Source organism: Peromyscus californicus, unplaced genomic scaffold (assembly GCF_007827085.1).
Source record: "Peromyscus californicus insignis strain IS unplaced genomic scaffold, ASM782708v3 Scaffold_4__1_contigs__length_199733344, whole genome shotgun sequence".
NCBI lineage: Eukaryota > Metazoa > Chordata > Mammalia > Rodentia > Cricetidae > Peromyscus > Peromyscus californicus.
The window spans coordinates 145,815,109-145,839,267 of record NW_026294562.1 but is presented as its reverse complement, the minus strand read 5'-3'; the positions used below and the strand labels follow the sequence as shown (position 1 = coordinate 145,839,267).

The 24,159-nt window shown below is 41.3% G+C and overlaps 1 protein-coding gene across 4 annotated transcripts in view; it reads left to right on the top strand.

Moving 5' to 3' along the window:
- Window positions 1-24,159, top strand: part of Herc2 (HECT and RLD domain containing E3 ubiquitin protein ligase 2) — a 173,911-nt gene that overhangs the window by 111,868 nt on the left and 37,884 nt on the right. For all 4 annotated transcript variants that reach the window (XM_052713854.1, XM_052713856.1, XM_052713853.1 and 1 more), the window contains exons 57-69: window positions 2,326-2,437; window positions 4,945-5,026; window positions 5,127-5,270; window positions 6,620-6,710; window positions 7,157-7,334; window positions 7,516-7,597; window positions 7,682-7,853; window positions 8,596-8,740; window positions 11,215-11,440; window positions 15,442-15,613; window positions 18,336-18,522; window positions 18,977-19,117; window positions 23,486-23,677. In XM_052713854.1, coding sequence (XP_052569814.1) covers window positions 2,326-2,437; window positions 4,945-5,026; window positions 5,127-5,270; window positions 6,620-6,710; window positions 7,157-7,334; window positions 7,516-7,597; window positions 7,682-7,853; window positions 8,596-8,740; window positions 11,215-11,440; window positions 15,442-15,613; window positions 18,336-18,522; window positions 18,977-19,117; window positions 23,486-23,677 — 1,924 coding nt within the window. The remainder of the gene's footprint in view (window positions 1-2,325; window positions 2,438-4,944; window positions 5,027-5,126; window positions 5,271-6,619; window positions 6,711-7,156; window positions 7,335-7,515; window positions 7,598-7,681; window positions 7,854-8,595; window positions 8,741-11,214; window positions 11,441-15,441; window positions 15,614-18,335; window positions 18,523-18,976; window positions 19,118-23,485; window positions 23,678-24,159) is intronic.

Sequence of the window (24,159 nt, the reverse complement as noted above, 5' to 3'; positions counted from 1 at the left end):
TCCTCACACATTGTGCTTTTGTAGATGAACTGGTGCATGTGGAGTTGTTCAGACAAACCACGTACAAAATAAATTTCTGTGTTTCCAGCATTGCTAAGGCCATGTAGGGCTCCTAGTGGGGCCAGAGCCTTCCATAGGCATTGGAGGCAACTCAGTTGACCAAACGCATTTTGCTGTAAGTTACTTTCACTGATGTAAGGAGACAGAAAGAGTAGCTCTATCTGTACTACTGCTCAACACATGCTCTTGTCATGAGTGGGCCAGCAACTGTGGGGTGAGCCAGGTTATTCCAGGGCCTGTGGGATTGGTTTTATATGCTGTCCTGCCTTATTTCAAAACCGCTTCATAGATGTTGAAAAGAAAACTGTAGCATGAATCTTAACAGGTCTTATTAATAAAAACAAATCTGGGTTGGGTATTGGGGTGAATGCTGGAAGATCAGAGAAGTAGAACAAGCCACAGCCACCTCACCTTGCCAATTCTTCAGCTGATCCTGTTTCCTCAGACTGGAAGCCTCTGAGTCCTCATCCAGAATGAATCTCAGCTGAACTGCTGCTCAAAAGCCTAAAAGCTTAACCAGCCAAATGCTTCTAGTTTCTGATCTTCATGCCTTATATACCTTTCTGCTTTCTGCCATCACTCCCTGGGATTAAAGGCTCACTTTCTGGGATTAAAGGCATGAGTCACCATGCTTGGCTGTATCTTTGAACACACAGAGATCCAGGTAGATCTCTGCCTCTGGAATGCTAGGATTAAAGGGGTGTGCTACCACTGCCTAACCTCTATGTTTAATATTGTGGCTGTTCTGTTCTCTGACCCCAGATAAGTTTATTAGCATGCACAATATTTCGGGAAACACAATACCACTACAGAAAACAGTATGTACATATATATACTAGCTTATTTACAATATGTGAGAATTGTAAGTTAGTTTTTCTCGTTTAGTGGCTACTAAAATGAATTGGGCAGGTATAATTAATACGTCTATTATATATTTGAGGTAACCATAACTTAGTGATGAGGGTTTTTTTGTTGTTTTGTTTTGTTTTTTGTAATTGAATACACTAACAAGAAAATCGAGACATTTGAGTGCATCTTTAAATTCCCAAATAATGCTATTAATAAATCTAATAATGTCTGGATTAATTATCTGTCTAAGCAGTCCTTCTCAGAGCCTGCATGTGTCCACAGTGACTATGTTTAGCTGACCATTCAGTACTTAACATCATTGAATATTCTGAATATAAGTACTTGTTTCCCAGCTGTATTTTTGACCAAAATCTATTACATGATAATTTGGTACTTTGTATATTAATTTGTTCTACTTTGCCTTTTATCAGATAAGTCAGCTTTCTACATTTTTATTTCCATACCATGGGGTTTTGATCTCCTAAAGTAAATATTTATTGCTATATAACATTTATTTATTTTAAAAAAGACCTGTTTACGTAAAGTTTCTAAAACCCAGAATCTTCCATTCCTTATAAAAATGCATCAAAAAAATAAGTAAAAGAAGCAGAGTTTTAGCACTTGGCATCAAAGCTGAGACAATCTTATCTCTGTCCTGTGCACTATGAGCCTTTATCAAATTAAGAACTGGAGTACTGTGACTGATGGTGACTCAGTGTCCTACCATCAAGGACAGGTCAGGAGATGGGTTCAGCAAGGTAGGCAGCAGCCCAGGAGTGAGAGGATGGCAGAACCTCCAGCTTGTTCTTAGCCAGTGAAGCAGTGTTATGTTCAACTTGTGTTTAGGAAGAAAGCAGATATGCCGTGGATTATAGAAGTTTTGCCTCACAGAATCTTAGGGTGTGGTAATGACCAATTTATCTGATTCTGGAATGTTCTCCACCAAAAATAAAAGGATAAGATATAAATTCTGCTATTAAAAGATAACATGTTACCAGGTGTGGTGGTACACACCTATAATCCTAGCACCCAGGGAGCCAAGGCAGACAGATCTCTGTCAGTTTAGTGAACAGCCTAGCCTAGCTAGTGAGTTCCATGCCAGACAGGGCTGCGTAGTGAGACCCCAAACTCAAAAACAAGCAATCAAATGGATGAAAACAAAACAGACTAACGTATAAATGTTTACTGTACTGAAAGTAAGATACAGTTTAATGTACAACTTTCATCCATGTCTCTAGAAATGTTGGTCCTCTGGAGCACTTTCTCATATACAGATTGGTGGCTTTATGTGTTAAAGCAGATCTTGTAAGAGTTTCTAAGAGTAACTAGAGCATGCTCATTACTTGGAGGTGCTCTTGTGTGTGTTAAATACTTTGTGCTGAATAAGCTTTATTCTACCTTTGTTTTCCTGCCTAGTCTTATTAGAAAGAAGACTTCGGGGTTGGAGTCAACAGCTACAATAAGAACCAAAGTGTTTGTGTGGGGACTGAATGACAAGGACCAGCTGGGAGGGCTCAAAGGCTCTAAGGTACTCACCCTGTTCCCTGTGGCTGATGTGAGTGCTTGTTGTTGCTTCTGTCTGAGGCTCTTTAAAGTGCCACTTTCTGGATGTGGGTTTTGAATTCCATTTTCAAAGGTAATATACTGTGTCAGGTTGAGTTTGTGAGCAGCTTTTCTCCTTTAGATATAGTTGTATTCTGGCCCTAGTAGACTATGGCATAAACTAGAACATATGTGAAATGATATGACCATGCACAGGTCCAAACTGTAGATTATGACTCTATCTTGCCTTCTGTACAGTAAAACACTTACACTTAGAGAATAATGTGTAAAAATGCTGTAGTGAATAAACTGTGACTTTTTTGCTTTCTCGATATTTGAGGTAGTATAGCTTTTATGGAGAGGATGCTTTGTAAGCACAGAGAAACGGGGAAAAATAGACCTGAATGTGCACACTTGTCATCATGGAGTGGCTTGTGGGTAGAGACTTATCCCCCCCCCCCAAATCATTTACCCACTTATCTATCTATCTATCTGTCTGTCTGTCTATCTCTCCTGACCTCAGTTTTCCCTCCCTCTTTTCCCATTCTCTCCCTTCACTGTTAATAATTCCCGAGACCAAGGGAAAGCCATATGACATTTTGTTTCTCTGCTTGTACTTGATTTCATAAATAGTTGGGTTAAAGGCTAATTTGTGAAATACTTATTCACAAAAAAGATAAGATTTTCAAAAAAAAAATAGAGTAACTATAACAAATAATGCATTTGAATTAGAATTGAATTCATTGTATGTTATGTCTTGATCGAGGAGTCCCAAAAAACAACTTCCTCTAAATTTTAGTATTGGGAGACAAGTTCATCCGATGAAATCTGTTCTTTTTAGTTTTCTGTGGTGACATCATCAGTCATGTGCCTCTATCACCTGCATTGTCCAGAAGCAGAAACTATTAGAACTCACTTATTTGAACCTCCTCCATGTTCATACTGGAACTAATTTTTATTGTTATTTGGGCAGCCTTAAATTACATTTATATCCTAAGGTCTCAGATCCCCATTTTGCAGCGGTCATTGGCAGTTAGATCTAGGTCTCATCTGGTCAAAGCCTGTTTTACCTTACATTTCCAGGTCCATTCATAATGATAAAACAAACCACGACATAATAATAAAGGGTTTCTTAGACAGAGGATTTTCAATTTAAACCCCATCTATCTACAGTGGAAAACAGAAACATATAATTTCCTTCCTTCCTTCCTTCCTTCCTTCCTCCCTCCCTCCCTCCCTCCCTCCCTCCCTCCCTCCCTCCCTCCCTCCCCTTTTTTCCTTTCTTTCTTTTTTTTCCTATTTGAGACAGGGCCTCACTATATGTCCCTGGCTGACCTGGACTAACTCTGTAAGCCAGGCTGTCCCTAAACTCACAGAGATTCCCCATCTGCCTCTGCTTATCAAGCTTTGAGATTAAAGATGTGCTCCACCACGCCCAATTAGCATACAATTTCTTAGAGATGTGAGTGAAAGTCAGAGTGAACAAGGCTATGACTTGAAGAGCAGTTTACTCTTTTATTTTTAATCTTTGTATTGTATATTGTTTGACCTTGCTTGTTGCTCTGACAAAATACCTCAAAGAAGTAACTCGAGGAAAGAAAGATGTGCTTGGGCCCACATCTTGAGAGGGACACAGTGTGTCAATGTGGAGAAGGCATGGCGGCAGTAGCTTGCTTTTCCATCTGAGCAGATCAGGAATCAGAGAAAAGACCACAAGCAGTGTTGTGTTTTAACCCTCAAGGTCAACCCCCAAGTATCCTCTTTCCTCTACCTACCTCCTACCTGCTACTGAATCTTCAATTCTCCAGAAGAGTACCATGAGCTGGAGACTAAATGTTAAAACACATGAACCTGTGGTAGCATTTTATGCTCAAATCATAGCATATATATTTCATTTTATACCTTTTAGTACAGAAATGCTCACAAAGTAGAAAGGTTCAGAGTTGTGACCTCTCATGTCCCTGTTTCAGACTCCAAATGTTGCCTACAACTGGCCGCTTTTTGGTATGTGTTCATGCATATGGCAGTTCCCTAGGCACCCATTTGCTTTGTTTTTTGAGACAGGGTCTTTCATTAGTCCCAGACTCATTGGGATTAGGCTAGGTTGGCTGACCAGCAAGCTCCGAAGGATCCAGCTGCCTTTCTTCCCCAGCATTGCGATGATAAGCACAGGGCACCACCCCTGCCTCTTTTATTGGACTCTGGAGATTGGACTCAAATCCCCATGCTTGCATGGCGAGCCCTTCACTGAGTCATCTCCCCAACCCCTGGGCTAATTGTGTTTCTGCCCTGCAAATCCACTCTAAGTAAATCTAATTGTATTCTTTCATCCCCAAAATACTTTAGTTTGTATTTCTAAGAGCTAAGGCCTCTTGTAATTAAGGTAATCATAAATTAGCAGCAATTCTGTATGTCATCTGTTGAATCACTTAGGATTGAAAATGTTTAAACATTAATTTTTTCCTTCCTTTGCTTTAAAAAATACTATTCCAGATCAAGGTTCCTTCATTCTCTGAGACTCTGTCTGCTCTGAATGTGGTTCAGGTGGCTGGTGGTTCTAAGAGCTTGTTTGCAGGTATGATTACTCTAATACTGGGAAAATCATGTTTAACACATATTTTTAAAAGTAGCTTTTATGTTATGAGAAGTGAGACTTCTTCTGATTGTTCTTTCAGTGACTGTGGAAGGGAAGGTGTATTCTTGTGGAGAAGCCACAAATGGCCGCCTGGGGCTGGGTATGTCTAGTGGGACGGTTCCTATTCCTCGGCAGATCACAGCCCTCAGCAGCTATGTGGTCAAGAAGGTAGCGGTTCACTCAGGTATGAGTCTAGCATTAGTATTCATGTGCCTAATATGCCTTTTGCTCCTGCAAGTGATAGAGGCCCTTCAGGAACTCCCTGAAATATCCTTGTGTTCTTTTGCAAGTTTTAGTTAACCATTCTGAAGAAAAAGGTGGATGATGTGAGTCCATGGGTCGTCTAAGATTTTGTTATTAGTACTTAATAATGTTTTTTTGGAAGTCAGCATTGTTGGCATTTCAGGTGTATGGGTGTACCTCTCAAGGATAGTGTGTTCAGTCCTAGAGTGATTATGTCAGGCCCAGCATTTTTTAGCTGTGAAATTATAAAGTTCTATTGCTTAAATATGCTATTTTACTATGAAAAGTCAGTGGCTTTCATCAAATTCCCCGAAGTACCTATGAATTCTCAGTGATGAGAAAGATAATTTTCAAGCAAGTTCATTGCTGTCCTTCAGTTTTAGCTTTGGCATTACTAAAATGTTATGAAGCACCATGCTAGAGACTCCTGAGGAATGGAACTGAACTCTCCATACCAAACTCAATTCATGCTTGTACTGGATAGGGTTTGATAGAACCTACAAGCAAAACAAGAATTTACTTTTCTTCCCTGTTAGCTCCTGGGTTAGGGTCTGAGCCCACCTGTAAGTCATCTGCCTGTGAAGAGCACTGGCTCTTCTGGCCTCTCTCTGTGGGAAGATGACCCCATGCAGCCCCTCTCTAGAGTTAAGCTTGTTGTTGTCCCTGATAATATGGAGTTTTCTGTTGGTGATAACATAGAAAGTGAATACTGGGTACCAGGAGCCCCATCTGCTCCATCGCCTTGGAGCTCAGTGGTTTGTAGTGCCCTCAATATACAGCCTGAACTCATGCCTATAACCTGAGGCAGAACACTGGCCTTGGTGAATGTCAGGGAAAAGCATAGCTGATGTGCTTTCAGAATAGTGGGTATGATGTCTTAACTGCCAGTAATGGAGATTGTTTAAATAGTCCCACTGCTGGGCACATCGTGGAGTATTTATCATGGCATTTGACAGTCTGCCTAATTATAATGTCCTTATTTTCACTCTTTTTATCTTAGTTTGGACTTTTTAATCTGTTTAAAGTAATGGAAGCCCATAAACAGTCATTATTATTTTGGTTCTTTTCAGGTAAAATATTTTTAACAATTTGTAATTTACTAAAAGTACATTTATTTTACATCTATGTTACCCAGAAAGCTTTTATGATAACTGTGGAGATGGGTCTGTTTATTCATTTAGTTAACACATGCATATTGAGTACATGCTGTATGCCAGGCAGAATGGGTAGCAAATGGTGAACCTTTTATACACTACGCTTTGGCAACCTTCCCCTGTATGAATGTTGCAGGTGGCCGGCATGCTACAGCCTTAACCGTGGATGGGAAAGTATTTTCATGGGGTGAAGGTGATGATGGAAAACTTGGACACTTCAGTAGAATGTAAGACTGTTTCCTTCAATCTTGCTTATTAGTAAGAAACTGTTAACTAGTAATAATAGTGTATTTTTCATAGTTGTTTTGTAGAAAATTATATACATAAATTATTTATTGAAGTAAATATTAATTTTAAAAAACCTGGATGGATACACTGTGGTTTCACACTTTTTGTTTTGTTCTTTAAGACAGGGTTTCCTCAGTGTAGTTTTGCTGCCTGCCCTGGATCTCGCTCTGTAGACCAGGCTTTCCTTGAACTCATAGAGATCCACCTGCCTTTCCCTCCCGAGTGCTGGAATTAAAGGCATGCGCTACCACTGCCTGGCCACACACTGTTTTTTTTTTTTTTTTAAGGTTTGATAGTTCAAGTGATGTATATTTTTTGTTGACCAAAGATGGGCCATCTCTGTGAAAAGACGATTGGTAAGGTGTGTACTTTACTCTTGCCTTAGGAACTGTGACAAGCCAAGGCTGATAGAGGCCTTGAAAACCAAGCGCATCAGGGACATTGCCTGCGGGAGTTCTCACAGTGCAGCCCTGACGTCTAGTGGGGAACTGTACACCTGGGGCCTTGGCGAGTATGGCCGACTGGGACATGGGGACAATACAACACAGCTGAAGCCCAAAATGGTGATTATACACATTTTTATTGCTTATAAAAAGCTTTATCACTTTGATTTTTTAAGTGAAGATAAGCTCACGTCTAGGTTTTTAAAGACATGAACATTATTGATTTTCAGTCTGTGGGAAAATTTCCATTGCTTTCTCTGTCCCCATGCTTGATTCTGTTTTTAAATTTGTAATCGAGTAGGTAAAAGTCCTTCTTGGTCACAGAGTGATCCAGGTTGCTTGTGGAAGCAGAGATGCACAGACGCTGGCTCTGACTGATGAAGGTAGGAGGAGCTGGTGTGATGCTAAGTTTCTAGCTGGGTAGATGTTACTAAGTATTTGCCTGAGATATTATTTTTTAAACCTAGGTTTGGTATTTTCCTGGGGTGATGGTGATTTTGGAAAATTGGGCCGAGGAGGAAGTGAAGGCTGTAACATTCCCCAGAACATCGAGAGACTAAATGGCCAGGGTGTTTGCCAGATTGAGTGTGGAGCTCAGTTTTCCTTGGCACTCACCAAGTCAGGAGTGGTGTGGACATGGTATGTAAACTTTCTCAGTGTCATTGCTGAAGGCGGAATGTGTGGAGAACTCAGACTTTGCTCTGTGCCCAGGCTAGACTGCTTGTAAAACTTAATTTACTCATTTGACATCTTTTTGTGGGGAAAAAAAAACTATAATTGAATTGTTGAATTGAGATTACTGATAAAATTATGAAAAGGAAAGATGTTACAGTTCATTATGTAAAGAAAATCTAGAGAAGTTTTGAACTAGTTTGCACAACGTTTATATAGCTTTAAAAACAATCTCTGTTACATTATACTGGAAGCTATATGAAATAAGGAGAACAAAACAGACTTCTAACTTCCTTTGGTCCTGAAAAAAAATTCTACTTGTGTCTTGTGAGAGCTGGTATTATTTAAAAAGTCTGCAGGAATGGGTGTCCAGACATCCTTGGATGGCATGTCAGGCAGTTAGCAACTTGAAAATACATCTGAGAGCACTTGGGAGGGGGTGTGCAATGTCGACTGTTCAGTCTCTTTACAATGAAGTCTACAGTAACTGAGCTATTGTATGACATACCACATCACAAGAAGGGTCCTTCCTGCCAAGTTAGTATGGGTTAGTTTGGATTATGGTGTATAGTGGCAGAGTTCAAGGATCTTGAGTACTGTATGTGACATTATCCCTCCACTCTAGGTGTGTGTGGCAGTGAACGTTTTCTTAATAGCATTGTTAAATTGTAACCATGCAGTGATAGTAGAACTGTTGCCTTCTTCTCAGGGGGAAAGGGGACTACTTCAGACTGGGCCACGGTTCAGATGTGCACGTGCGGAAGCCTCAGGTAGTGGAAGGACTGAGAGGGAAGAAGATCGTGCATGTGGCAGTGGGAGCCCTGCATTGCCTGGCAGTCACAGACTCAGGGCAGGTGAGGCTCAAGCGGGCTGGGGTAAGGTGCCCTCTTGAGTGCTCATCAGGGTACAGTTCTTGTCTCGTCAAATGAAATACTCGATTGGGTATCCTGGAGTATGCCTGGAATCCCAGTGTTTGGAAGTCTGAAGTCGGAGAATAGCTAGTTGAAGGCCAGCCTATGTTACATAGTGAGTTGTTGCAGGCCAGCCTGCACTACATTTTCAGCATGCCACACCAAGAAAATAAAAACAAAAAAAAATCCCTAAATTCCTGGAATGCTTAGATGAGTTTTAATATTAGATTGGTGCAGATGTAATCACAGTTTTTATGTTGTTGAAATTTGCCATTTGATACTGAAATATATTCTTAAATAAATGGTTTATTATATATAATTTTTATTTTTTTTACAATTATTTATTTTATCTCTGTGTGTTTATGTCTGTCTGTCTGTCTGTGTGCATGTATACACACATGTTTAAGTCAGAGGACAGCTTTCTGGAGTTGGCTGTCTCCTTTTCCCATATGAGTATTGGAGACCAAACTCAGGTCATCAGTCTTGGCCACAAGGACTTTTACTTGCTGAGCCATCTCAGCGACCCTATTATACATCATTTTAATTCACATTTCTCTCTCTCATATATATGATGACTTATACTTGTCATTTATTTTATACTATTGAAATAATACTAGACAAAACCCAAATTTTAGTGATTTTTTTTTACCCATGTTCAAACTGACTCATAAAGCAGTGATGTTAATTCACAAAACCAGCAATGTTTTGTCCCAGGAACTATTAACAAATGGACAATGCAGTGGGGGCTCAAGACATTTTACAAATGAGATGAGAGCCTTCAAGATGGAGGCATAATGGCTGAGCATCAGGAGTTGACAATGACCCAATGATGACAGTCGTGACAGCTGATCATAGAGCTTCACAGGATGTTGCCAACTAACTCAACAGTCACTCAGTATTTGGAGCAAATTGGAAAGTGAGAAAACTTCCCAGAAGTGGGTGCTTCATGAGCTGTACAAAAAGAAGGAAATATTGTTTTGCATTGTCGTCCTCTCTTGATCTATGAGTAATGGAACTATTTCTTGATTAGATCGTGATGTGCAATGAAAAGTGGATTGTATAGGACAGCCGTCTGTGACATGCTTGGCGGTTAGAGAAGAAACTCCAAAGCACTTTCCAAAACAAAACAGAAAAAGGCCATGGTCATTGTTGATGGTGTGCTACTAGTGTGATCCATTATTGCTTTATGATTGCCCAAACCATTGCATTTGAGAATTATGCTCAGCGAATCATTGAGATGAACTGTTTGTTCAACCAGTGATTCAAAGGTTAAACTAGCTGGGCTGTGATCTTTTGCCTCATCCACCAGACCTCTTCCCGCCCACCTGCCACAGCTTCAAATACCTTGCAGGGAAAACATTTCCACAACCAACAGGATGCAGAAAATACTTTCTAAGAATTTGTCAAATCCTGCAGCTTGGATTTTTATACTATATGAACAAATAAACTTATTTTTCATTGGCAAAAATATATCTATTGGTTGTAATGGTTCCTGTTTTGATTAATAAGTACTTGTTTGAACCTACTTACAGTGATTTAAAAATTCATGCTCCAGAGCTGTAATCTGTTTTGCACCAACCTAATATTGGAGAGCTGTTAAAGTGGAGCGGTGTTCATCTTGTTTACTGGTGTATTGCTCAATTGTCAGGGTTGGATTGGGGGTCTTGGCAAACCTTCCTTTCTATTCTGAAGTCCATGCTGGAATATAAAAATCAGTGAAAATACTCCTACCCCTAAGCTATTAGCAGTATTTACTTTAGAAAAAACCTGATGCATGATAGAAGCTATACCTACATAATAGGTATAGCTATACTTAGAGAGTCTACCAACACAATAGAGGCTATATTTACATGATAGAGGCTGCACCTACTTTATTTTGGAAATGCACAGGATTTGATAGATATTACTGATTTTGTTGCTTTGAGAAGAATATGCCATGACTAGCCCATTGAGCCATATTTTTAATTTGGTTTATGAAAATGAAATTAACATTACTGTTTAGTCTGAAGTGAATTATACTCTATAAAACCTAAAAGCAAATTACGTGAAAAATGAGCATGGTATTTTTATTTTTCTTTACAGTTTATAGTGTGGTAAATTTACTGCACTTAGCCAAAGCAATGATGTACCCTGCATCCTCTGTTTCTCACCCAAAAAAGGATAAATTAATTAGAATAATATTAAGTAACATTTATAGTTGTTGGGAAGCATTTTCATGGTTGATTTTTTTCCCTCAGAACTATATATATTCATGCTCTTTTGTTATATTGTGAAATAATTTTTTTTATCTTTAAGAGTGCAGTTCTTTCATGTGCCATGATATATGTTTTATGCATTTTCTAGTAAGTGTTTTTAGAAATGATTTTTAAAAATGATTTAGTGAAATTTAAAACTGTAAATTCTTTCCCCCTTCATAGGTGTATGCTTGGGGGGACAATGACCATGGCCAGCAGGGCAATGGCACAACCACAGTTAACAGAAAGCCCACACTGGTGCAAGGCCTGGAAGGCCAGAAGATCACTCGCGTGGCTTGTGGGTCATCACATAGCGTAGCATGGACGACAGTGGATGTAGCCACACCCTCTGTCCACGAACCTGTCCTCTTCCAGACGGCACGAGACCCATTGGGTGCTTCCTATTTAGGTAACAGAATTTAAACCTTTTCAGACATCCTGTACGTTGCAGTAGATATTTTTGCAGTGAGAATTTCATACAATGTGTTCTGATCATATTCACCCTCAGTTCATCCCCTTAACTCCTCCCAGATTTGCCCCTTCCCTGCCTCTTCCCATTCTTACCTTCTTTTTTTAAAAGTTTAATAATCCATGGACTCCAATTTGTGCTGTCTCTACATAATCTGTGTGGGGTTGTTCGTTGGAGTGGGATCCACCTAATTGGAAAATTGATTGCCCCTCCCAGAAACTACCAACTGTCAATAGCTCCTCACTTAGGAATGGGGGCTCTTGAACCCCTTATCACCCCATGGTAAAGTGTTAACTCAGTTGATCTTGGACATGTCCTGTGCAGGCAGCCACAGCTACTGAGTTCATGAGAGCACTGTCGCGCCATGTCCAAAAAGCACTGTTCTATAAATTTATTTTTCTTTGAGAATTTCATGTCTGGATACTGTATTTACATTAATTTACCCCCTCCATCTTCAACTGCTCTCATCTCCTCATTCATGATTCCTTCTTCTTTAGCACACATGCACACACGCACGCACACATATACATGCACACATGCACACACATCCCTACTGATTCCATTTAGTGTTGCTCATATGTACATGTGTTTAGGGCTGACCGCTTGAAGTTGGATAACCTATCGGGGGACTGGTCCCTGGAGAAGACTGAATCTCTCTTTCTCAGCAGCCATTAATTGACTCTAGCTTGCTTCATCAAGCTGTGGGGCCTTGTGAGATTTCTCCCATTCATGTTGGTATGTCAGCTGGTGTTGTTATCATGTTGGTATTATTTAGGTGACCGTATTTCATGGGTCTAGCTTCCCTGTCATAGATAGAAGATAGTACCTTGTAGCAAATGTCCTGGTTCTCTGACGTCGCAGTCTTTCTGCACCCTCTTTTACAGTATTCTTTGAGCTCCAGGTTCACCGCTCTTAGCTTCGCCATTGTGATGATTGTGTGATGGCATCTCACTGTGGTCTTGCTAATGTTAGTACCTTTGGATGTGCTTACGGACTGTGGTGGTTTGAATGAGAAATGTCCCTCATAGGCTTGGGCATTTGAGTACTTGGTCCCCTCTAGGTTGCACTGTTTAGGGAGATTATGGGGAGATGAAGCCTTGCTGGAGGAAGTAAGCCATTGGGAATGCCTTTTGAGAGGTACAGCCTCACCCCACTTCCAGTTCTCTCTCTGCTTTGTGTTTACTATTGAAGATGTGTTCTCTCAGCTTCCTGCTCCTGGCACCTGCTGCATTGCTTCCCCTAATATTTTAGACTCTCCCTGTATAACTGTATACCAAAATAAAGTCTTCTCACAGCCAAAGAAAAGTGACTAATTATGCTTAACTTACCGTTGTTGATAATGTGCCCCCTTCCCCCATTGTGTTTTGTTTCTCTCTCTGGACTTTTTTTTTTTTTTTTGTCTGCTGTTTAAAGTTTTTTATGGATACCAGATACTTCACATTCTTTTTTAGATATGTGATCTGTATATGCTTTCTTCTGGTTTATGGGTGTCTTTTGTTTGTTTGTTTGTTTTTATAGCACAAATGTTTTTAATTCTGATAAAGCTTAATTCATTAGCTTTTTCTTATATGGACTTTTTTTTTTTTGGTCAAATATGAGGTATGATTTTGTCAGTCTTAGGTCCTAAGGGTTTTTTCCTCCTATTTTTTTTTTTTTCTGAAAGATTTGTAATTAAGTGGTGGGTTGTGTGTAACACCTGAGACTTTCGCTGAAGTTTTCTTTTCCCTCACTTATGTAAACTGATTGCCCCACTGTAGAAAGCTGTTCTTCTGAGTTGCTCCTACAAATTTGTTAGAAATCACTGGGGCGCATTTGTGAAGATCTGTTTCTCTTTTACTCCGTTGATCCTTAATGTCACTATCACACAGTCTTATGTTACCTTCATGATGTTTAAATCAGGTAGACCTTATTCTTACTCCTTTCAGAATTGTTCAGACTGTTATACTTCTTCAGCTTTTCCACATACATCTTAGCATGAGCTTGTCTGTATCTAGAAAACATGTTGCTGGGATTCTGATAGATAGATACTGTATCAAATCTGCATATCATCTTCCATAAAACTGCAGTCTGTGCTAAGTGGGGTTTTCCAGTCTATGTGCACACGTGTGTGTGTGTGTGTGTGTGTGTGTGTGTGTGTGTGTGTGTGTGTGTATGTTTTCAGTTAATGAGATCTGTTCCTGACACATTACAACATTATGTCTTTTACTGCATAAGCCAAGCCTCTTGCAGCCTTGGATTTGTACCAGAGCCTGGTTCTCTTGCCCTTCACAGCTGATTCCCAGGGCTGTCTCATCCTGTGGAATGTCAGGCTTCCTCACTTGGATTTCCCTGTTTTCAGGCTCCCAGAGTAGCTCAGTGTTAAGCAGTAGATTTCCTCTCAAAATGGCACCTCGCTAACAACCTCTCAAGTCATATGGAGTGACAACATGGGTGTCCAGTGCTGCCCGGCACACCTCTCCCTCCAGGGAACTCTGCAGTCACTGTGTCCAGTGCTGCCCGGCACACCTCTCCCTCGACCAGGGAGCTATGCAGTCACTGTGTCCAGTGCTGCCCGGCACACCTCTCCCTCCAGGGAGCTCTGCAGTCACTGTGTCCAGTGCTGCCCGGCACACCTCTCCCTCATTTGGCCTGGTCTACTTCTTTTGCTGTCACATGTTTTTACCCTGCACTTTTGGTGTCCTACTTTTGTGAGTTTCCAAAGCCTGGGCATGTTCTGTCTATATGATAGGACTATATTGGTCAGTTTTGTCAGTTTGACAAAAACTAGTGTCATTTGGGAAGAGGGACTCTTACTTGAGGAAATTACGTCCATCATATTACCCGTAGATAAGTGTGTAGGATATTTTCTTGATTAATGGTTGATGTAGGAGGTTCCAGCTCACTGTGGGTGGTGTCAATCTTTGGCGGGTCCTAGGGTGTGTAAGAAAGCAGCTTGAACAAGCCACGAAGAACAAGCCATTAAGCAGCATTTCACCATGGGCTCTGCATCGGCTCCCGCTTTCAGGTTCCTGCCTTAAATTCCTACCCTGACTGTTTTCAATGATGGTTTGTGATATGGAAGCAAGCCGTATATATAAGCAAAATGAACTCTGTCCTCCTCAAGTTGTTTTTGGTTGTAGTGTTTTATCACAGCAATAGAAACCGTAAGACTGACAAAATTTAGAATATATGGTTAAAACTACAATTAGTAGGGTAGACCATAAAAGGGATTAGAATGCCCTTTAAGTGGATGCATATCTTTAAAAAATATTTTATTTAATAGTCATGCATGTTGGCTGGGCACAGTGGCACACATCTTTAATTCCAGAACACAGGGCAGAGGCAGGTGGATCTCTGAGTTAGAGGCCAGCTTGGTCTACATAGTGAGTTCCAGGACAGTCAGAGCTACATAGACCCTGTCTCAAAAAACAAAACAAAACAAAAAACAAAACAAAATCAAGAAATATTCATGCATATCTACAATGTTTAGATCAAATCCAACCCCATTCCATTCCCTCCAGTTTCTCTCCTGTCCCCTCATCACTTCTCTCCTCCCTCCTCTCTCAATACTCACCGAGTCAATTTAGTGTTGCCTGTGTGTACATGGTATAGCATACTGGAGCATGGGCAACCTTGGGGCAAGCTTCTCTGATGAAAACTGACTGCTTTTCCCCAGCAGCCATCATTTGCTAATGGTTTCTCAAAGGTTTGTGGAACTTCCTGAGCTCCTCTCTCATCCATGCTGAGATTTTGGCTGCCAAGGAAAGAGCCTTTTAAGAACTCTCTGTGCATTGTAAATCATAGGGTCTTCCAGTCTGGCTGATATGCACAGGGGCTGCTTCATAAATAGCAAAGTGCAGATTGTGGTTTGTGTTCAAAATAACCGAAAGTGGTCAAACCATATAGAAAAAGAGCAATCTGTCATCTTAAAAACAACTTTGATTTTTGTTTCCCTTTTTTAGGTGTGCCTTCAGATGCTGATTCTTCTTCTGCCAGCAATAAGATAAGTGGTGCAAATAACTGTAAGCCTAATCGCCCTTCTCTTGCCAAGATCCTCCTGTCACTGGAAGGAAACCTGGCTAAGCAGCAGGCCTTATCACATATCCTTACAGCACTACAGATCATGTATGCCAGGTAGGCTGTGTGTTGGTTTGTAAATCCTACCTCAATGTGAACTTTATGGTTCTATAATATTTTTTTCCGTATGTAAAAGCAAAGAGCCTTTCTTTTTCTCCCTCCCCCAACTGTCTCCATACCTATTTATTTATTTATTCATTTATTTATTTATTAAGAGATTTTCTATTCATTTTACATATCAACCACGGATTCCCCTGTCCTCCCTTCTCCCACCCCCTAGTCTTCCCTCCCAACTCACCCCCCATTCCCACCTCCTCCAAGGCAAGGACTCCTGGGGAGTCAGCAGAGCCTGGTATATTCAGTTAAGGCAGGTCCAATCCCCTCCTCCCTGCACCAAGGCTGAGCAAAGTGTCTCAGCATAGGCACTAGGTTCCAAAAAACCGGCTCATGCACTAAGGACCTAGTGCATGAGCCAGGGGCCTGGGGGCCCCCTAAACAGTTCAAGCTAAACAACTGTCTCACTTACCCAGAGGGCCTAGTCCAGTACCATGGGGGCTCCTCAGCTATTGGTTCACAGTTCATGTGTTGGGGGAAAGAGAGCTTAGGGGAACGGGAGGTCCTAGCTGGATCAGGCTTTATAATATTTTAATTGACCAGATGTTTATGAGAATGTTGTGCTATTGTCTTAAGTGCTACCAATTGCAAGTCACATATCCTTGCTAGTGATTAATGGAATCTTGGTGCTTTACAAAGAAAACCCAACTGAGTGTTGAAATACGAATCAGAAAATCAAGCTTAAGGATTTTTTTTTTTTTTTGACAATTCTATATCAGTATGTAGGTAAGAGGAAGAATGAGTTGATGCTAATTTAAGATGATGATTCTCACCGGGCAGTGGTGGTGCATGCCTTTAATCCCAGCACTCAGGAGGTAGAGGCAGGCGAATCTCTGAGTTTGAGGCCAGCCTGGTCTACAGAGTTCTAGTACAGCCAGGGACACACAGAGAAACCCTGTCTCAACACACACACACGCACACCCAAGAAAAAGTATTATTCTTCTCATTCACTTGATAAGGTAGTTCTCAATGTCTTACGTATTCATTTGCTGCTGTTGTCTTGGAGCCTGTTGTAGTCAGCTTTCCAGCACTTAAGAAAACACCAGAGATAGTCAACTTAGAAAGAGGAAGATTTTATTTGGTCCATTGTGGGTCCCCCAGCTTTGGGTCTTTGTAGCACGTCATGGTGGGAGCCAGAGGCAGAGCAAAACCTGCTCACCTCATGGTCAGAAGTTGAAAGAGAAGGAAGCAATCAAGGTTCCAGTCCCCTTAGTGTATGCTCTCCTAACCCTAGTGTGGTTGATATATTGTGCACCCCAATAAACTTACTTGTGGGTCAGAGAACAGAACAGCCACTATATTAAACATGGGTTTAGGCGGTGGTAGCACATACCTTTAATCCTAGCATTCAGGAGGCAAGAGATCCATCTGGATCTCTGTAAGTTCAAAGCCACACTGGAAACAGCCAGGCATGGTGACACACACCTTTAATCCCAGGAAGTGATGGCGGGAAGCAGAAAGGTATATAAGGTGTGAGGAGCAGGAACTAGAGCCTTTTTATGCTTTTAGCTTTTAGCAGTAGTTCAGCTGAGATCTATTCGGGTGAGGACTCAGAGACTTTCAGTCTCAGGAAACAAGATCAGCTGAGGAATTGGCAAGGTGAGGTTGGATGTGGCTTATTCTGTTTCTCTGAGCTTTCAGCCTTCACCCCAATACCTGACTCTGGGTTTGTTTTTATTAAGACCTTTTTAAGATTCGTGCTACACCCTAGGAATCTCCCTAGACTCTATCTCTTACAAATCCTGCTACCTCACAGTAGTGATATCTGGACTCTACCACATGGTAGTTAGCAAAACTTGAGTGCTCCATCAGTTAATGTGTCCTGGGTGTGGATTCGATAGTTGTATTCATATAACTTAAGAGCAAAGCCTAAAGCAGTCATTGAGGGGACAGTTAATCTGCTGCTTAGTATATCAAGTTTTCATTAAATATCAACTATCTATCCCTCAAGCCTCAACAGCAACCCAACAGGTTTTCCTAGACTGAACTCGAGGCTTACTCTGCTCTGGTTTTACCAGTGGTTCTCAGCTTTCCTAATACTGCGACCCTTTAGTTCCTCATGTTGTGACCCCTACCCATAAAATTACTTCCTTGCTACTTCATAACTGTAATTTTGCTACTGTTATAAATCCTAACATAAATATCTGATATGTAGGATGTCTGATATGCAACCCCTGTGAAAAGGTCGTTCAACCCCAAAAGGGGTCATGACCCACAGGTTGAGAATCACTCCATTAGTCTTTCACTTGTCTTTACTGTGTCTGCTAAAATACAACCATGTGTTGTTTAATATAACAGTGAGGTTACATTCTGAGAAACACGTTATATTAATGTTATAAGGACTTTGTTATATGCATGTAATTTAAGCTCACTGGTACCTTTCTAGTTGATACAGTTCTATAAAGTCACAATTTAATGTACACTTCATTGTGGACTGAAATGTTACTATGTGTCTTATACCTATGAATAAGATCAGGATATACATTTTAGCTTAGAACTTTTGGCTACCTGGTTAAAAATGCATAGTAGTTTTCTAGAACTCATTTATACATAGGCTGTAAAAATGAAGGCATACTATTAGTGAGCACTTGGCTCATCCTGCTGCTTCTTACGGTGCCCAGGTGAAAGGGTGGCTTACCACAGTCCCGGCCTTCTGTTCTGACAGAGATGCAGTGGTTGGAGCCCTGATGCCGGCCGGCATGCTTGCCCCAGTGGAGTGCCCCTCATTCTCCTCCTCAGCACAGGCTTCTGATGCATCAGCAATGGCCAGTCCCATGAATGTAGAGGAAGGCATGCTGGCTGCTGATCTTGAGGACCGACTGAGCCCAAACCTATGGCAAGAAAAGAGAGAGGTAAAGGGCCAGCAGCTTAAGGTGGTGTTGAATTTGAAAGGGAAAGGCAGCTTCTCTGTGTCTAGGAAATTCTACTCATTCTGTCACTTAAGTTTTGTGTCTGCTGTTTGATTTTGAGTTTGACTTGGTAAAATGTATATTTAAAGGGATTTCTTAGTGTTGAAATGAAAATAGATTTATTCTATTAAAAAGTCATTAAATAGAATGCTGAAATGTTAAAAATCAGAAAGTTGAAAAGTGTATTAACTTATTTGGGACTCCTTACAGACATGTGAGCTCAGTGTAGTGTGATTTGTAGGCCTGCTGTTTCTACAGGGCTGTTTTGGCTCCCTAGGGAGGATGCTAGGTGAGAATGTGATATAAGTGCTACATTGTTCTAAAATGCTACAAGTGGTTTCAGTGTTCCATATTGCCGAGCTTCTTAAACATTTCCTCTGGTGTATTCTCCAATTAGATTGTCTCCTCTGAGGATGCTGTGACCCCCTCTGCAGTAACACCATCTGCCCCCTCTGCCTCCTCTCGGCCATTTATCCCAGTGACAGATGACCCAGGAGCTGCCAGCATCATTGCAGAAACCATGACCAAAACCAAAGAGGTCAGGAGCCATCTTTGACTTGAAGTGTAAAATTGCCTTAAATGTACTCAAAAGTTCAGGAGTCCTGTTTAAAGCTAGAAAATGCTATACTTTGTATATCAGTCACAGAACTCTCCCATAAAGTTCAGAGACAGTGTCACTAGTATACACTACTTGGAAAAACTACAGTTTCTAGATGTATTTTTTTTAGTTAAGTGTCTTAGTTAAGTTCCTTGACCATGGCAACTCCTATAAAGAAAACATTTAATTGAGGGTGGCTCGCTTACAGTTTCAGAGATTCAGTCCATTCTCATTATAGGGAGTGTGACAGCGTGTAGACTGTAGGTGCTGGAGCTGAGAGTGTTACATCTTGCAGGCAACAGGAAGTCAAATGACTGTCACACTGAGGGAGCAAAAGAGACCTCAAAGCCTGCCCCTACAGTGACACACTTCCTCCAACAAAGCCACACCTCCTTGGGGGCCATTTTCTTTCAAACCACCACATTAAGCATAATCAGTATTTAAGTAGGGAAGTGAGCATATAAGGAAAGAGGCAAAGAATGAGAAGGGAAATGCTAGAGATTTAAGTAGTTGAGAAAGTTGTAGAGATGGTATAGAGAAAGGATAGTCACAAAAGCCTTTTCCAGTGAGATACAACTTAAAACATAACATCTGAATAAACATGTAAATAACAAAAAGTAAAAATTAAAGAATAAGATGAAGCAGTGTCCTCTCATCAAGGTTTGGTCTTTTGTGTCAGTGTGCATGGTTGCCAGGAGGTTGTTAATCTATGATACCAATAGTAAGTGTGTATGTCTTCCCAGCTGAGAATGGTTCCCATGACTGAAATCTGCTTTCCTCCACACGTCCCTAGTCCAAGGCCTCCTACCTGTAGGTTACAGCCTTGCCTTGGGTATGCTAGGTATTGTTCCTTCCACGTGCTGGGCTTTTTGTGACTGAGGCTCTGAGGTGGTGTGCACAGCTCACTGTCCAGTGATGGATGACCTTTATTGCACATACAAGGGTATCTGCAATCCCTTTCCACAATATGGTGTAACTTACCCACACAATGGCAGGGCCTTCTCTGGAGAGTTTCTTCTGGTCTTAGCTTCAAGCTTCTTGCTTTTGCTTCTTAGTAACAGTATAATAGAGGCAGACAGATATAGACAGACAGACAAGATGTCCTGGTAAAATGGTAGATTAGAAACCATATCTCTGTGAATGGATCAGAAAAAAGTTAAGATTAAAAAAAAGAATTCTGCTGGGTGGTGGTGCTCCCCTTTAGTCCCAGCACTTGAGGGCAGAGACCCAGGACAGCCAGAGCTACACAGAGAAACCCTGTCTTGAAAACCAAACAAACCAAGAAAGATAATCCTGTGAAAGACAGAGCTAAAGGAAACAGAAAGAAGCACTGACAGGCTCTCTGTGAACAGCAGCTGAGCCCCTGACACCTTCTTGTCTCTCTGTACATCCTCGTGTCAACTTGGACAGCCTCTCACTGACTGCAGTGCTGCTGGTAACGACATTCCCCACCCCGTGTGACTAGCCTGCTGTGGCTGAGCGTTGCTGCTGGGCTGCTTGAGCTCTGTCTTTTACAGGCTCTACCACTTTACCAGGATGTCTTGTCTGTCTGTCTGTATCTGTTTGCCTGTTATATTGTTACAGAGTCATGGGTTTCCATTAAGTGTGCTATTTATTTCTGTCATTGTTTAAGAGCCAGGATTTCCCTCCTAAGTCTTTGAGCATTTCCTTTCATCACTGTTGGGGTAACAGAATTAAGGAATAAATTGTGTGTGTGTTGAGGGGGGGTGGTCTAGGTCACACACATGAAAAACCAGGCTATGTCATCTATTTACTTTTTGTGCTGGCTGCCACCTACTTTGAGGTGTCTTTGCTTGAGCACAGGCACTGGAACTCAAAGCCAGTCTGTCTGCTTGAGGGACCACATCTTCACTTGACCTGACTTGCAGCTACCCCACTTTTCATGCTGGCTGGACTTCCTCACTTGGCTTGGCTCTACTGCAGCAGGCACCCCATCAGTAGACACCTTCCCGGCCTCATACCTAGTACCACACCGGTCACCTTAATAGATTCCCTTGATTCATTCCATAGTTACTATTGACAGGAAGTATATTCTATGGATACGATTCATAGCCATCTGTGTAATAAGAAAGTCAGCATAAGTTCTGTCTAGAATCAATTTTTGTTTCTGGCAATCTCCTGGTATGAGACTAATGCATAAGTTATCCTGAAGAAGGCATAATTTTTGCTTTTAGGTAGAAGGCAGATGGTATGATTTCCTTACTACAAATTTATCAATGAGACCCAGAGCATTTCTGGATTGTATCCTCAAATCCTTATTGTTTCTGATTTTGTTAAACCTGTGAGTTATATGAGGTAAATTTCCTGCTAGTATTGGTGTATAATTCATATTTAAGGATATGTAGCTAGTACTTTCTTTTTCAGCAATCTAGACATTTCTTTTCTTTTAAACATCCCCATCAAATATTGTTAGATTTCTACTTCTGCATCTTAAGACCGAAGATACTTTATGTGTTAATAGTTAAATACTCTGCTGGCTGCTTTTGCTGTCATTTTGGAACCCCATTATTTCTGATGAATTTCACTTACTCTTTGAAGGGAGAACCTGATCCCAGGACTCAGGTGTGGCTGTTCTCCCTGTTTTCATTTCTGTTGCTCTAAGTTTCTGAGATCACAAGAGAGGAGTGGATAGCCTTCTGGCTCTCACTCTTTATTGAGTCTTACTGATTTTACCTAGAGAACGCACAGGGCTAGTGCCTGCCCCTGCTTCACATAGTTTTTAGGCTGAGCTCAGAAGTTGTGGGCTACCCCAGCTTTGATGGCTGGGGTCCCTTTCTCCTTTTTATGAGTATTGCCAAGACACTCTTATGTACTGAAAATAAAGTGGGGACAACTGACCCAGGTGAGACACCCTTACAGGATAGGGCCTTGGCAAGGTGGGAGGACTCAGCAATGTTGAGGAAGCAACTCCCAGCAAATAAGCAGAAAAAGGAGAAAAGGTGAGCAGATGGGGTATGTTTTAACGGACACAGTAAGAGTGGGAAGTAAAATGCTGCATTTTTGCAAGGCTTGTGGGATGGGCCAGAGTGGAGCATTGATGAAACAAAGAAGAGACAAACACAGAAACAGAAAGCTGGAGTTGAGTAGACTGAGCTCTCCATGGAGAATGCACAGGATTCTGGAAACTCAGCATGTTTATTTTATAGAGTTGAACAGGGAAGAGGGGTTATTACATACCTCAGCAGGAGCAGTCTCTATAGGGGAACAGTCTGCAGGCCTTAAAAACATCCTAGAAAGAAAAGCTATTGTCTTAGTTAGAGTTTCTATTGCTGTGAAGAGGCACCATGACCACAGCAACTCTTATAAAGGAAACCATTTAATTGGGTGGTTTACAGTTTCAGAGGTTTAGTCCATTATCATCATGGTGGGACATGGCAGCATGCAGGCAGACATGATGCTTGAGCTGAGAGTCCTACACCTTGATTGGCAAGCAACAGGAAATGATCTGTCTCACTGGGAGAGACTTGAGCATACATGAAACCTCAAAGCTTGCCTCTACAGTGATACACTTCCTCCATCAAGGCCACACCTCCTAATTGTGCCTCTCCATTTTCTTTCAAACCACCACACCTAAGGTGAACATTGTCTATACACACTACAGCATCCACACTTGGGCAAGAAGGGAAGGCTTTGCCATTTCCCTCTGAGCCTCATTTCCTCACAACCCCCAGGATATTTTGCCATTTTCCAGTGTGTCTGAGGCTAAGGTCCTTGAAATGACTGTGCCCATATCAACAGCACACATTTACTCAGGACTTCTTCCACTCCATGTAGTAAAAGAGTAAAAACATTTTTAAATTGTTACCTAAAAATGTTAAAAAAAAAATCTTTTCTAAGGAACCCAAGGGAAGTTGATAGCATGAATGATGTGGTATTCACACAGGATTAATTTTAAATAAGATTCTGTGAAAGACTTATGGAGTAGATGTAGATGAAAGTTGTAATCTAAAATCTGATGAGTAGAGGTAGGTTTCACATAGCATGTCTTCCTTCTAACCTCATATGCTGTATCACCTACCTGTGCTGCCTAAGTGGTCACAGTAGCAAACTGTTATTTCAAGGCATTATTCTTGATGGATGCTATTATTGCTTTTTAAAATAAAGTTCCTTGCATTTGAAAATCTGATACATAGCTTAGTGAAGATATTAGGGTCAATCATGTCTTAATCTGGTTTTTAATGTCCCTTCCCCATTCCTGATATGTCCTTTGGGCTCCTAGATAAACTGATGACTTTTATCTCTCTATATTTCATTCTCTCTTTTAACTGTTCATTTCAATTGATTTAGGATGTTGAAAGCCAAAATAAAACATCAGGCCCAGAGCCCCAGTCTTTGGATGAGTTCACCAGTCTGCTGATCGCTGATGACACCCGGGTGGTGGTGGACCTGCTCAAGCTGTCAGTCTGCAGCAGGGCTGGAGACAGGGGCAGGGATGTGCTTTCAGCCGTGCTGTCTGGCATGGGCACTGCCTACCCACAGGTGAGTGATGGAAAGGCACTGTATGTGGGGCCAGCTTTCTCTGCAAAAACCACTGTTCTTTACACATGCTCTCATCCTGGACTGCTCCATGGACAGAGATTTAGAAGCAGTCCTTTAAGACAAAATGTATCACAGTTCTCCCTGTGATATCTTTTATCCAGTCCATAACTGGTTTGTTTATCTGCCCTTAAAAATTGTTTGTTTGTTTATTGTGTGTGAATATTTGCCTGAGTGTATGTGTGCATACCACGTTCACACATGGTGCCTGAGGAGGCCAGAAGAGGGTATTGGATCCCCTTGAATTGGAATTACAGATGGTTGTAAGCCACCATCTAGGTGGTAAGAACCAAACCTAGGCTGTCTGCAAGAGTAGCAAGTGCCCTTAACCACTGAGCCATCTCTCTAGCTCTTGTTTTTTAAAAACAAAATCATTTTTGCTGGATGGTGGTGGTGGCACATGCAGAACAGCCAGCCACTAGAGA